This window comes from Acanthochromis polyacanthus, chromosome 17, assembly GCF_021347895.1.
Source record: "Acanthochromis polyacanthus isolate Apoly-LR-REF ecotype Palm Island chromosome 17, KAUST_Apoly_ChrSc, whole genome shotgun sequence".
In the NCBI taxonomy this organism is placed as follows: domain Eukaryota; kingdom Metazoa; phylum Chordata; class Actinopteri; family Pomacentridae; genus Acanthochromis; species Acanthochromis polyacanthus.
The window spans coordinates 25,522,697-25,536,500 of record NC_067129.1 but is presented as its reverse complement, the minus strand read 5'-3'; the positions used below and the strand labels follow the sequence as shown (position 1 = coordinate 25,536,500).

At 39.1% G+C, this 13,804-nt stretch overlaps 1 protein-coding gene across 1 annotated transcript in view; it reads left to right on the top strand.

Annotated features, from left to right (window-relative positions):
- LOC110958041 (vacuole membrane protein 1-like) overlaps positions 1-13,804 on the top strand; it is a 64,967-nt gene that overhangs the window by 30,883 nt on the left and 20,280 nt on the right. Inside the window, 4 exon segments of the mRNA XM_051937418.1 lie at positions 8,461-8,541; positions 8,940-9,000; positions 9,003-9,055; positions 12,647-12,708. Coding sequence (XP_051793378.1) covers positions 8,461-8,541; positions 8,940-9,000; positions 9,003-9,055; positions 12,647-12,708 — 257 coding nt within the window.

The following is a 13,804-nucleotide window of genomic DNA, read 5'->3' as shown; positions in this document are numbered from 1 at the left end:
GAAATGTTTCTCTCTCCTCCAGTGTTGGTCAAACAGTCAGACAGGTCAAGTGCAATATACCAACTGCATCCACAGATGGTTTTTAACTTTACAACAGACTCACTGCTTTTGCAGTGACATATAAATTCTAGCTTTTTGTACCCAAAAGTTTGTAATAAAGCCAGTGTTTTTGTGACGTTGTTCCAGATACCAAAGGATTACTAATCATTTTGGAGGGAGCCTTTGGTATTGTTTACAGTATATATTTCACTTTTCAGCATGCATACATGTTTAGTAACAGTATATACACATAGTTCAGATGTGAATGCTTAATATTCTAGTAATTGAAAAGGAAATAAATTAATTTAAACTCAAAATAAAATGCATGCCACCGATCATAGCATACAAAATCTGAAATATAAGAAACCCATGTTTGTTTATGTGTGAAAAATGTGAGTGAATAATTTTATGAGAGCCATAAAATGACTAACTTCAATGTGGTCTGTTTCCGTTTCCAATTGTTTTCTGTTAGGTGTAAACTATTTTATAACTTAAGTTAAACTTATTAAATTGTTATCTTTCCATTAGTACATTTAGGCCTAAGAACCCTTTTCATGAAAGAGCATGGTGAACAATGACAAAAAAATATTTAAATATCTACTAAGTACTATTATGTAGACCCTTCTGTTTTGAGCTAGTGGAATAACAGAATTTCAATTATTTCAAGTATTAAACATTTGTACTTTTCTAGGGGTAAATCGTTATGCTAAATTGGGGCAAATGACTCCATCTATCAGTAGTGATATTAGTTAATAAAGTTGCTTGTTGTTTCTTGGTACGATCCAAAAATGTATGAAAAGTGTATCTGATGTAAAAACACCTTGACCATAGATAACAGTACTGATTTCCAGTGTTAGAGAATCTTGTGCTACCTTATTTGGAATACAACTTTTAATCACATGTATTTCTGCTACAGCTCAAATAATGTCAAGGCAGGTATCTTGTCTTTAGTTTGTCACATATTCACAACACTGTTAATTTGCCCCACTATCAGTAGGCGGTCGCAAACACAGACTTTTATCCTATGCTTGCTTGCTTTGCAGCTGTTCAAATGGAACTGGCCATCTTGCAATAAGGTTTTTCAAAGTATCTAAAATTACTTCTAATAATTAAAGCACTAGAACTTCCAGAAGCTCTGAGGACTCAAAATTGATGTATTTGCTCCTGTAGATTTACTGTAAGTATGTGTAGATTAAGCACTGTTGAGCAGAGCACTATTGCATCAACCATTTCTTTTATTATGAGAGTCGTTTAACTGGTGCCCAGCACATAAACTGAGGTAATTTGTTTAAAACACTAAATGTGAAGCAAAGTAAAGGAAGTCACCAACTTATGTGGCTGCTTTTTTACAAGATGCAGGGGTGTCGCACCTGATTTAAAGTCCACTGTAACTATCGCTGTGGTCAGCTGGGTAGGTTGGCACCAACATCAACTCCGGAGTTGAGACCACATGTGTGGGAGCGCAGCTTTGACATCGCCTACTGATAAAGTGGCGATTCCTACCAAAAAACAGCAGAGACAATGGAAGAGCAACAGAAATGGGAGGCGTCGGAAAGACAAAATTCTGTCTAAGCGACCATCTCAGCATCGAGGAGTTCCTGCTCGTCTTTCCCAAACAAACCAACAGTGTGATGCAGGAGGAGCATCGCCTGCTTGGTTCGCATCCGTGGAAGGACAGATTAGTAGTGACGCTGCATGGTACTGTCTTAGTACACAGCCTTACTCTTGCTCTCTCTCTCTCTTTCTCTCTCTCCCTCTCCCGCTCTCTCTCTCACGTTGCTTTTTCTACTCCTATGCTTATTCTTTCCCACGAACCCTGTCCCAGACTGCATTTCTCTCTCTCTCTCTCTCTCTCTCTCTCTTTCTTTCTTTCTCTCTCTCTCCCTCTTGTTGTCTCATGATATGTAGCGGCTGTGTGAGTATATGTATATAGTGTGTGCTTGTGTGATTGGACAGCATCTGGAGGCAGGTTGCTTGCACCAGCAGGGACCTGCCACATACGGAAACATTTTTTCTCTCACCAGGGCTTTTACTATTGCTTGGATGTTCTTGGGATTCCCTCTTTCGCTCAAGGAGATCCTGCAACACATCTCTGATTTCTCTTGTCTACTTTTTGCTCTTTTTAGGTGGACGGAGGTATTCATCCGCTGTGAGTTTTGAACTGAAAGATGAAAATCTTTCGGTTCAGTAGGACAAAGTGATAAGAGACTCCACTGGGATTGGAATGGAGAAGCTGTGGTATTGCGTTGGATCGTTGCGTATTAGACTGAAGTAGTTAAGTTTTGTTGTCAAGGATGTGACCCCCCGTGAACCTTACACCACTCCACATAGATGCTCAGGCTCTTCCCCTCACTACACACACATGCACTCACGCACACACACAAACAAACAAATACACACACACCCTATGGCAACAGAACTGGATTAAGATGCTGACTTCGTCCCCTGCGCTAAAGTCACAGAGATTCGTAGGTGCCAGCAGTTTGACTTAAACCCAGTGGTATTTCTCCCAGCCTGCACGTGCCAACTTCCTGCCACAAGTGCACGTGACGCACGGCAGCAAAGCACTCTGGGTTTTTTTTCTCATTCATTCAACAGAGCTATTCAAGAATAATGAAGTCATGCCTTTTCTAACGGCTCCAGACGCTGATGTCATGAACATCAGCTTTTTTTCCCCTCTTAAATCTTTTGCTCAGTATGAGAGCACTCTGCGTGCTGGAGAGGAATCCTCAATATTGACATAGTCCGTCTCAGAAGATCCTACATGAATTGTGTCCATGACTGTTTGTAACTTGATTATGAAGTTATTTCCTGCTGTGTGGTTTTTTTTTCATCTGGCACGGAAGGGGTTAACAGGCTGTGAATTCTTGATTGCCAACTCCCAGGATCGTATCTCTTGTAACTCAAATCAGGGCCATCTGCGCTGGGCGTATGCCTGCCTTCCCCCCTGGCCTACTGCACTCAAAGCCTCTCTGTGCTGTGGTTTGCCCAGCCCCGTCACGTGACTTCTCTGAAAGTGCCCCCTCCCTCCTCCTCCCTCTTTATTTCCAGTAAACTGTTTGAAAGGAGGGGGGTGAGTCAGAGTAAAACCAGCTTCCCTTTAACCACAGCTTGTTAAAGAATTTGTCAACGTGGACTCAGGGGTGCATTTGTGTGCGCACATGTGCGTGTGTGCGCTTCTGGACAGATTTGAATGTGTACCTCGTCTTCATTCTTGAAAGGGGACCGTAGCTTTGATTGCATCAGGATCCTTAATCACTCCACTTCCTGTACCAGACAGAGCAGGCGCGGGCTTGTCAGGAGTTAATGAGATGAACTTTAGCCGTCTTCGTGTCAGGGGGCTCACGACTGCTCAGGAGATGTGTGTCTGTGTGAAAGACTTTCATTGAGAAAAAAGGAAAACACAGAGAGAGGGAGAGAAAAAAATGTGTGTGGGTGTTGACTTGTGTATAGGCTATGCATAGATTTTTCCTTGTCTGACACTTTAATTTTCCACATGGAGTGAAGTGCCTTGACGCTGCCTGCTTTTCGTCTATGTTTGAACTCTATACCTCATCAAAACTACCAAATCCTACTGAAGAGTGTGCTTGCTTCCTGAACATTGAGTCCAAAATAAACAGATATCACATTGTGCTGTATTGAGCATTTGAGATGTTTAAGAACAGCAAAAGAAAATACTTCACTATCATGATTTATTAAAGAACAAATTATACTTGTAACCGATCCTGTTTACTTTTAATTGAAGAAACTATAATTGCTTTGGGGTTGCTGTATCAAGGTAAAGAAAAAAAACAACAACTTGGGTTTTTTCTGAGGTCGCTTAGCAACTATAACCCCAAATAATCAAACTGTCATATTAAATATAGGGCCAGCACTATTCCATCCTCAGAAATTTCAATAAACATACTCCTAACTTTGAATTAGTATGTCCTTTTATTGGATCTCATTTTCAATTCATCATACCGGTGACACACTTCAAGTAATGCTGATCTTGTGACCAGTACCCTCATACTCATGTATTACATTAATTCATTTATTCTATATTTACTGTGGTCAAATCCAAACACCTTTCCTGTGTTTGTTGTGCTCAGCACAGATACTTTACTTAGCAGTCACAAATGCAAACTCAGTACTTTCCAAAAAGTAAATTTGGACCTAAAAGTAACGTGTTCCTGAAACACATGGTAGTAGCATGCCGCAAAACAAAACTGGTGAAAGGAAGATTCTGACTGACACTTATGGTTTGCTTATTACAATGAAGAATATTCTCATTGTCTTTTGTAGATGGGGAGGAAATCTAAACCTATAGCACATCAGATGTGAGTATTGTTCCTCATGAAGGTTGACTCTATGTGGGGTGACTGTGAATACTGCTGAGTAAACCATCTGTGCTGAGCAGCCAGACCTGGAACCAAACCTCCATCATTTTATGACGCTGTACCCTTGACAAGATCTCACCAAATGTAATTGCTGCTAAACCCAGCCCTACAGGCCGGCGGTGACGAGGGTGGAGGATGAGGGTGGTGTGTGGGGGACGGCAGGCAGTCCTTGGCAAACTGCCTGGCAAAGATGGTGATTTTCCATAAGCTGCCAACAACAGAGTCTGGATGTCTGAACCCCAGCCATCCAAGATAGATGTGTCTCTGGTCCAGAAATGCAGAACAGAGAGAGAATCCAAGTACATAGTTCAACTATTGTAAATCACAGTGTCACAAGTTCACACACACATATACACACCCTCCCCTCTCCTCCTCAGAGACCCTTTGTTCACACTGTGGGGATATTTTCATGCTCTCTCACTCGCTAAAAGCTCAACTACGGCACCTCGTGTAAACAATGCATATGTCATGACGTCAGAGAGTGAATGAGATTTGCAGGCGTTGTGTATGACACTGATTGGTTCTGCAGGATTCTGTCCGTTGCTGCAAAAGCTGCAGTTGTCAGGTGTCCCTGGTCCAGACACCGTCCTCAGCGGTTCAGCTGTAAACCGACCATACACATTCCTTCCCTCCCTGTCTCCCACCAGCTGAGCAGCTCACACACACACACACACACACACACACACACACACACACACACACACACACACACACACACACACACACACACACACACACACACACACGCGCACGCACACATGTGCACACATAGGGACAGGCTAGAATTAAAACTACAGGGTTGTCCAAAGAGAAACCTTCATGATTGGACATCAGTAGAGGCAGAAATTCAAATCGTGAACCAATCAGATTGTGTGTCCCTTTGCTCCCCCCACCACCTTATTAGGCGACCTCCCATGTCTCTTAAATTTCCTGTCCGCTGGGTTGCACCCCGTAAAGAATGTCATCAGCACTGTACTGGTTTTTGTTGACCATATTAGGTATGATCATGTATTGCAAGCCCACCCACTCCACACCTCATTTTAACAAATATGTCTTTCAAAATGAGGCCTTTTTAAAATAAAACCTAATTTTCTTGTCCATTCATATGACACAAACTTGTTTTTATTCTCCATTTTGTTTCAGTTGATTTTGCATTGTTATGTGAGAAAAAAAACATGGTTTCAGTGGGAAACTCTCCTTCACACACAGCAAATACTGTTCAAGGATGTTTTTAACTTTAAATAATGAAATACTGAACAGTATTTATTTCATTACTTCAATGTAAAATGCAGTAGTTGCATTTTGGAAACATTTTGTGACATTTAAAACCATTAGAAGATATTGAGAAAACGGTTTGATTTAGGAAAAATGCAAAACTTTTTTAATTGTCTAAAGAGCAGTGTCAACTTAGAAACAAACAAAACATTATGTCTTTGTATCAACTCTCAGTTTGAAAATATTCTCTCTGTCACTTTGAATCAAAGCCTTATCATGATGTACTTGCTGTTTATAATGACATTATAGGCCTGGATCTTTGCATTCAAATATTTTCATCACAAATGTGAAATGACTTAAAGTTTAATTTGAGGGACAGATCTGTTTAATGTCATGTAGCTATTTCACATTATAACACATACATTTGTCACGGCAACAGACTCAGATTCAAGTTAAAATACTGAGATGTGTAACTTTTTAGCAGTTTCATGTCAAGATATATTAGGCATGCGTGTGAGGCTTTATTCTGCAGAATAATTATTTACATCCCCATCAGACAGAAGTTCTCTGAAAAAGCTGTGTAATGCAAATGTCATAATCAGTATCACTTAGATAATTACTTGAAAACATCAAGAACTTCTCATTAATTTAAAAAGGTGCGGTATTACCCAAATAAGTCAAGTATCTTTGCAAACAAATAATATTGTTATTGTTTTTTTATCATAAAAGTGCAATAACTTCAAGAGAAGCTCAGACAATTGTAGAAGTGTTCGTAAATAATTAAGGCGGTTTTACAATATTTCATTTTCTAGTACAAATAAATCAAATTATTAATCTATTCAGACCTGCCAATTTTAAAAAGACTTGCATTGAATATTTTGGCAAAAGTAATATGCCCAGTATTTTTTAATTGTTTTTAGTGTAAGAGACCCAGAATTTCAAATTCTTTGATAGAATAATTTAACTTTAACAATGGCAAATCTAGCATGATGTGTATGCAAGGATTTTAGAATTTACCTACATACTGAATGGATCATCCAAAATGCGAGGTCCTGCATCAGGGGTTTCCTCTGAGTTCATGCAATGTTCCCAGAAGTATTTAGAATAAAATCCAAACAGATTGAAGCTCCTTTTCCCCGAAGAGGTATATTGAGGAAAAATCTCTGTCACTGCTATGAAAAGAGGCTTTTGTGAAGCTATCATGAAGCATAGGGCAAGACTAGCAGAAACACAAAGAATTTGTGAGTCACTGGAATGACCAAGGTTTGTTGTCTTGTTCTCGCATTCCCAGTGACAAAGAAATTAATAACTGGCACTAGAGGTACGATGCAAACATGCTAAAAGTGGTTTAATACTCTGCAAGAATGAAGAATCATGTTTACAGATGAGACTTGTAATTGTTTTAGAATATGTGACAGGTGAATCAGTGCATTTTAGTGTCAACTTCAAGATATTTCTGGTGGCAGAATGGCCATGAATTTAGCGCAAGAATTTTTTTAAACTTGAAATCTACATTTTTTAATCAAGCATTGAAGTAAATATTTGTATACTCTAAGATATTGTTTATTATTAGAGGAGTTGATGTTGTTTTTGTACTGAAAACACACACATGCTGGCAACTTTTCACAAGTCTAAGGGATGAGACTTCCTCATCCCTTAGACTTGTCTTATTTATTCTGATAAATGTGGATAAATTTTAATTACAGCCATGCAGATATTTTTGGAAAATGCTTGCTGAAGTGTTGATTTTTAGAGGTTTTTATCATTTATGATGAAGCACCTAAAGTTGGGAGGGTTTAGAAACACAAATTCTGTGATCAAGTAAGAGAAAATCACTCTGATGCACGACACATTAAAATATATGTACTGTCAAGTTCTAAACGGTCTGCACTGGTATACATCTAATTTTTGAGGTCTAATTATTTTGTTTGTCAGTTGTTGTCTTGTTTGATAATCCATTAAAGCTTTTTTTTTTAGGAAACATTTACAGGAGGTAGGAAATTCTCCTGTCGCAGCTGCTGCTCCTTTGTACTCCTTTAGAAGCAAGTATATATTAAAAATAACAGGTCCTTCACAGATTTTTCGTTTCATGTGGACAAAAATTTGTTTTTAGATACAAAATGGAAAATTTTAATGCCAATATACAGACAGTAAATTACAAATAAGCTATATTGCCTAACATTTAAGAATGACAGAGATCCTAAAAGCAGATCTCTCACGATAAGTTGTTTTTCTAAATTAACTTGTTATCCTAAAATCTTCATTTGTTTTCCTGTGACATTTGAATGGGTTTTAAAGCATTCATGAAAATAACTTCAAAGTGCAACATTTAGCTGATTACACACATTTGTTTCACACGTGTGTGATATTCCCTCTTCTATATAAATGCTTAAAAATACAAGGAAAAGGCATTTTCTCTAACTTGCCCTTGGTAAATGATACAGCAGCTCATGTAATTATTTCACTTCAAACTGGTTAACTTGTCAATCTCAAATTTACCCGAAATTAATAGTTAATAATTTGACATATGATATGTGAAATCATCAGTAATCATTTTAAGCTGTTCAAAACTGTCAAAAATGATGTGGTATTATAAAGATAGTCTGATAATGATACAATAGAGGCTCCATGACAAATATTAGAAGGGTAATTATTATTTTGCAATTTGCTATTTGAAAAAAATAAAAGAAATCTTTGAATCAAGGTTGAAATCCATCCTGTAAATAAAATACTGTCTATGCTAGGCATTCAGGATACAAACAGTATACGGTCAGTCAACATCAACAAGTCTCGAAGAACATTTTGTCACTTTTTTTCTCTTTTTCAGGACTTTGCATCCCGGGCTAAAGTAACAGTACAGAAACTGATCCAGAGAGTTGGATTCTTAGGGATTTTAGCCTGTGCCTCTGTAAGTGCAATCACACACAACTTTTTGTTTTTGTTTGTTTTTCAAAAAAAACCTGTATTCTTTGCATTTTATACACTGTGGGGCTTATATTTCTAAATATTATATTACATCCATAGTCATGTTACATGACAGCTGTGCACTATTAAAATGAATAGCAGTGCTAAGTCGTTCAACCTCTGAAATAAATAATAATAAAATAGACATTTGCAATTATCAGATGTTCTCATGGCAAAGTCAGTGGCCTTATGTTGTTTTTTTTACAGATGTAAAGCAGACTTATCAATGAAAAAATACTAAATGGACTTTAGTCTGTCTTTTCTGTTTTTCTATCTGTTTTGTATTTCTCGGGGTTAATTTGCTCTCTATGAAGTCTAATTACCTTTATTATTTTCTACTAGATTCCAAATCCCCTGTTTGATCTGGCAGGAATAACATGTGGACATTTTTTAGTCCCCTTCTGGACTTTTTTGGTGCAACACTCATTGGGAAAGCAGTCATCAAGATGCACATTCAGGTGAGTTGCTTTTAAATAGTCTTCATCTATGATGGCATTGCATCCTTATTTCAACTTCTTTATAAAAGAAAAAAAGCAGAAGAGTCCATTAAAATGCAGTTGATTCTTAACATGTTACAGAACAGTTTTACAATATTTGACATCTTGTCGTTGTCTTTTACCTTTTCTATTTAATGCTATAGGGTAGAATTAATACATATTTGTGCCAAAGTTTACTTAAGACTGCCTCTGCAGTTTTATTCAGAGGGAGAAAAGTGTTAAATAATAAATTACACTCATGCACAGCGTCTGCACTGTAGTCAGCTGGCAGTAAGGAGGCCATTTTGTGCAGCAAAAGTAGGGGGAGTCAACCATTTTGTGATTGCAGCTGCAGCAGCCCCAGTACATTGTACAGTAGGTTGGTCAGGCTACAGCAGATTGAGAACTTACAGGAAAGTAACAGCTACATCAGAAATCGTGAATAGGAACCTGCAGTCAGGAGACTTGGCATCACAGATGTTTGTTGTAATCCTGGAAAATCCTCAATTTGCATCCAGGAATTTGCAGTGTATCTGTGATTACCGTCAAGAACGTTTTGTTTTCTAAGCAAATGCAGGAATTTGTGACACAGAGGAAGGGGGGGATGGGGTGGGGGTTCAAAGCAAAGCATTTTTTTCCATGCTGTCCTATTCTGTATCATACGCAGAAAACATTATCCTCCAGCAAACAGAAAAGGATGTGAGAACTTAGTGAGCATGAGCTAAAGCAGATAAACCTTGTCTGTGGGAGGCGATGGAGAGAGAGAGGGCCAGATCGGGGCAAGCAGGGGGGTTGCATGCATGGCAGGCACAATCACACACACAGGACCAGATTACACCCAGGGGTCCCAGGGGCCTCACACTGATAGAGGTGTGTCCCCTTCTGTCTCACGGAAAGAAAAACTTCACCCGGCTCTCCGGCATGTCTGGGGGGCCCCAGTCTCTCCTGTAGCTGCTTGCTTTAATTTTCTTCAAGCTCCAGTTTTGCTTCTAATGCAAATGGTTCAGTAATTTACAGTGTGTGTGCAGAAAACAAGAAGTATTAGAAGAAAGCAAACTGTAGAACAGGTGACATTCTCCCTTATGGGCCAAGAGGGAACAAAAGGGGATTTTGAGGCTTGTGTTGTATGTGTGTGTGTGTGTGTGTGTGTGTGTGTGTGTGTGTGTGTGTGTGTGTGTGTGTGTGTGTGTGTGTGTGTGTGTGTGTGGGCGTAAAAATGTGAGCTGCCTCAGTGCTTCAAAGCGTCTTTTTGATCTGGGTTTGTACCTGTGTTTCAGGTGTGTTCTCAGTGGTCTCCAGGGAGAAGCTTTTTCATTCTGTACTGTTTTATGCCTTTTAATGCTCATTAAACTTCCCGTCTGAATGTGCACTGTTGAATGGTAAACGTCAGCTCGCTTGGGGATCACAGGTGAAGTCATGAAAGTACACTGCTTGGGCGCTTCAGTTAGGGGATTCTCAGAAGCATTGTCGGGTACGTTAGAAGGCGTAGATATTGGGTTATTACTCTTAGATCATTTTGCCCTTTTTATTACATTGTATTAGTTGACAGAACATGAGACGTTCTTCATGGTGTGTAACTGTTCATACATTCACTCACTGACCGCAGTCATTTTCTGTAAATTATTGAGAACTGATGTAACATTTCCCCCTTTTGAGTAGAAGGGTTATGACTTGTACCTCCTATCAGCATTAACTGTAAACAGAAATCAACAAGTCATGACCATGTTACTATTTCTGAACAGGCGCATCAAAAGCATTTCAGTCAACTTTTCTGTTTGACATTTTGCTGCCTCTTCCCACTTGCTTCATGTGGGGTGATAGTTGTCAGTGTGTCTCTTAAAGAACTGCGAGTGAAAAAAATCCAAGTGCAGTACTTTGTATGTAAAACTTTGTACAAAATTTCTGCCTAAAAAGTTGCAGTGAGGCAGTTTACTTACTTTACTGTGCCGTCTGTTTATTTTCTGAAAGGCACAAAAATCACATGAGAGCAAATGTCAAGTCTTTTTTATTTTTGTAAATGCCAGTTATAAGTTTAGTTATTTCTGTGACTTTGGGACATTGGTACATTTTGACTGCAAGGCTCTCATCCACTCTGTTTACCCCACAATGACATTCTGAGACTTAACAGTAACGCAAATTAAAGGACATCCGAATGACAGTACATGGATGACCTGGGTCACATGTTGCATAACCTTATAACGAACACTGTAACAAAGCACTGATCAAAGAGGCCTGTCACCTGAAATTAAAAGTGTCGCTGGGGCGTCCTGGTGCAGAGTGATCTGCACTGTAGTCATTTCAATGCGAGGTTCTGGGTGTTGTACTGAAGCGGTTGTCATGTTTATTTTTGTCCACCTACAGTGTACTTTGTCTTGCTCTGTATGTTTTCTAGAATTTTTTTCAGTACTACACCTTCATTGCTTTTAAATCATCTTTGAAATGACCTCCTCTGTCAGGCAAATTTTCAGCATTTGAGTTTGTAAACCTCTAAATCAAAATGTACTCAGTAGCAAGTTTCAGTAGTGGTGCTGACCTTTATCTTAGGAGTTTAGATTAATTTGATTCGCCTGTTGCAGAAGCACTGTGAAATATTGTGTTTATCATAACTCTAAATATGATCACAAATTGTGGCCTACATTAGATCATATGTTTTTAGACATTTAAACCTACCATTTATATGTCTGAATTGAAGCTACACATTTAAATTAAGTAAAATATTCATGTCATGTCCAAGTTTTTTATGGGTCCATCATTACATAAATTGGAAAATTCTAGAAGTCTCATTTAACCTTTTTTCCCCTTTCCCTGTAATTCAACGGTATAAATTTAGTATCTTTGGAAACCTTGAGATCTGGACTAGAATTTAAAATATGTTTCTGTGGGTTTGAACGGGGCCTGCCAAAATTTCTTAAGGAATAAGCTTTTTTTTTAAATGGCAAGAACAAAGATGTTACTGGTTGAAGCCACGCTTTTAGTGGTCAAAACAAATGTCTGTTTATAAGAACACAGTAACCTATCGCAAATTACAGCAAAGGACAAGAAAAGTGCCTTAAAAAACAATCTAGTGAATTAGTACACCCGCATCATCGCACAGGAAGACAAGGAGCTGATACGAGCCAAAATAGATGCCAGTCGGCTCCTTGGTGTGGTGACTAAGCAGGAATCAGACTGGACAGAAGCCGGATTGAGACCCCCTCTGAAGCAATGACACATTTCCTTTGATTCCTGCATTTCTCTGGCCTTGAAGCACAGACACACATACTTGCTCTTTTGATGATAGCCATTATGATATGCTGACCTAGTCTACTGTGTTGGTGGTGTGTCACAGAACCCAGGCCTTTTATTTCTTGCCCTCTATGACAAAATGTCGTAGCATTCATGGTTGCTTTTAGACCAAACCGCCGTGGTCATGCAAGGCAAGGGCTTGGGCATAATGAGTAGTGTGTGTGTAGGGGAGCTAAGAAATTACTGGTCAAACTATGATGCACATACTGCCCGGCTCAGCACCCCAGCAGTGACCTCATGGTTCAATAACTGACTCGTTGCTTCTCTGCGTGCTTCTTTGTCATACAGAAACTGTTTGTGATCGTCACCTTCAGCAGGCACATAGTGGAGCAGATGGTGTCCCTCATCGGGTGAGTAAACCTCATCTGGTCTGTGTGTGTACTTGTGTGTGTGTTTTTATGTTTGCTCAGCAAAAGTACCCTGGCCTGTGTGCAGCTATCACACAGGAAAGAGTTAATGCAGAGCTTGACAGTTGAAGGCCTGTTTTTGGTAGTCATGGGGCATTCAGGTAGCTCACATGCCTTTTTGTGAACCTGGCCTCCTCCTCCTTCCGCCTCTTCATGACCCTGCTAAAGGTCGTGTCGTCAAAAGCGGCTTTGGGTTTTACATGGTGATTTTGGAAGATGACTTGTTGCTTTATTATGCTTGAAATACTTTGTGCAGGCCTTGAAACTGGGATTTTGTCACATTTTGTTCCCGCTTTGGCTTCTCACTCTGCTATGATAGTCGACTTGGTGATTAATGGCTTGGATTTTTCCACTGGATGACTATGGGCATGAACATGTTCTGGCTGCTTCACAGGACAGGATGAACTCTTGTCTGTCACAGAAAGTTAGGTATTACCTACACTACCAGTGAAAAGTTTGGACACACCTTCTCATTCAATGCTTTTTGTTTATTTGTATTATTTTCTACATTGTAGATTAGTACTGAAGATTAACACTTTTTTTTCAACACAATTGCAGATGTATTCATTAATAGTTTTGATGTCTTCAGTGTTAATCTACAGTGTATAAAATAACTACATTAAAAGCCATTGCATGAGAAGGTGTGTCTAAACTTTTGACTGGTCGTGTATGTACCTGATCTCATAGTTAGTGCAAGCCAAAAGAAAGGGCTGCCTCTATGTGTCTGGAGTTGGATCGCCATGAAAAAAATGTCTTTGATAAAATAAGGTCTTTCAGGTGTCAGGTGTCCAGGAAAAATGTGCCACTGTTTATTAACCTGGAATCTCTTGGGAGGAAAGAAACATCAAGTCTGAGTTTTCACAGAAGAGATGTATTTGTGTTAGCATTTGTGTAGGCCTAGCTGGAAACATCATGAGTATACTTCAGGTGGAGTATTTTACACACCACTACATGAAGTTATTTTGCAGGATTAAGTGACTGGTTTTAAAACTAGTAAAACATTTTAACTAAAACGTAAAGCAAACTCTCACCTACAGCT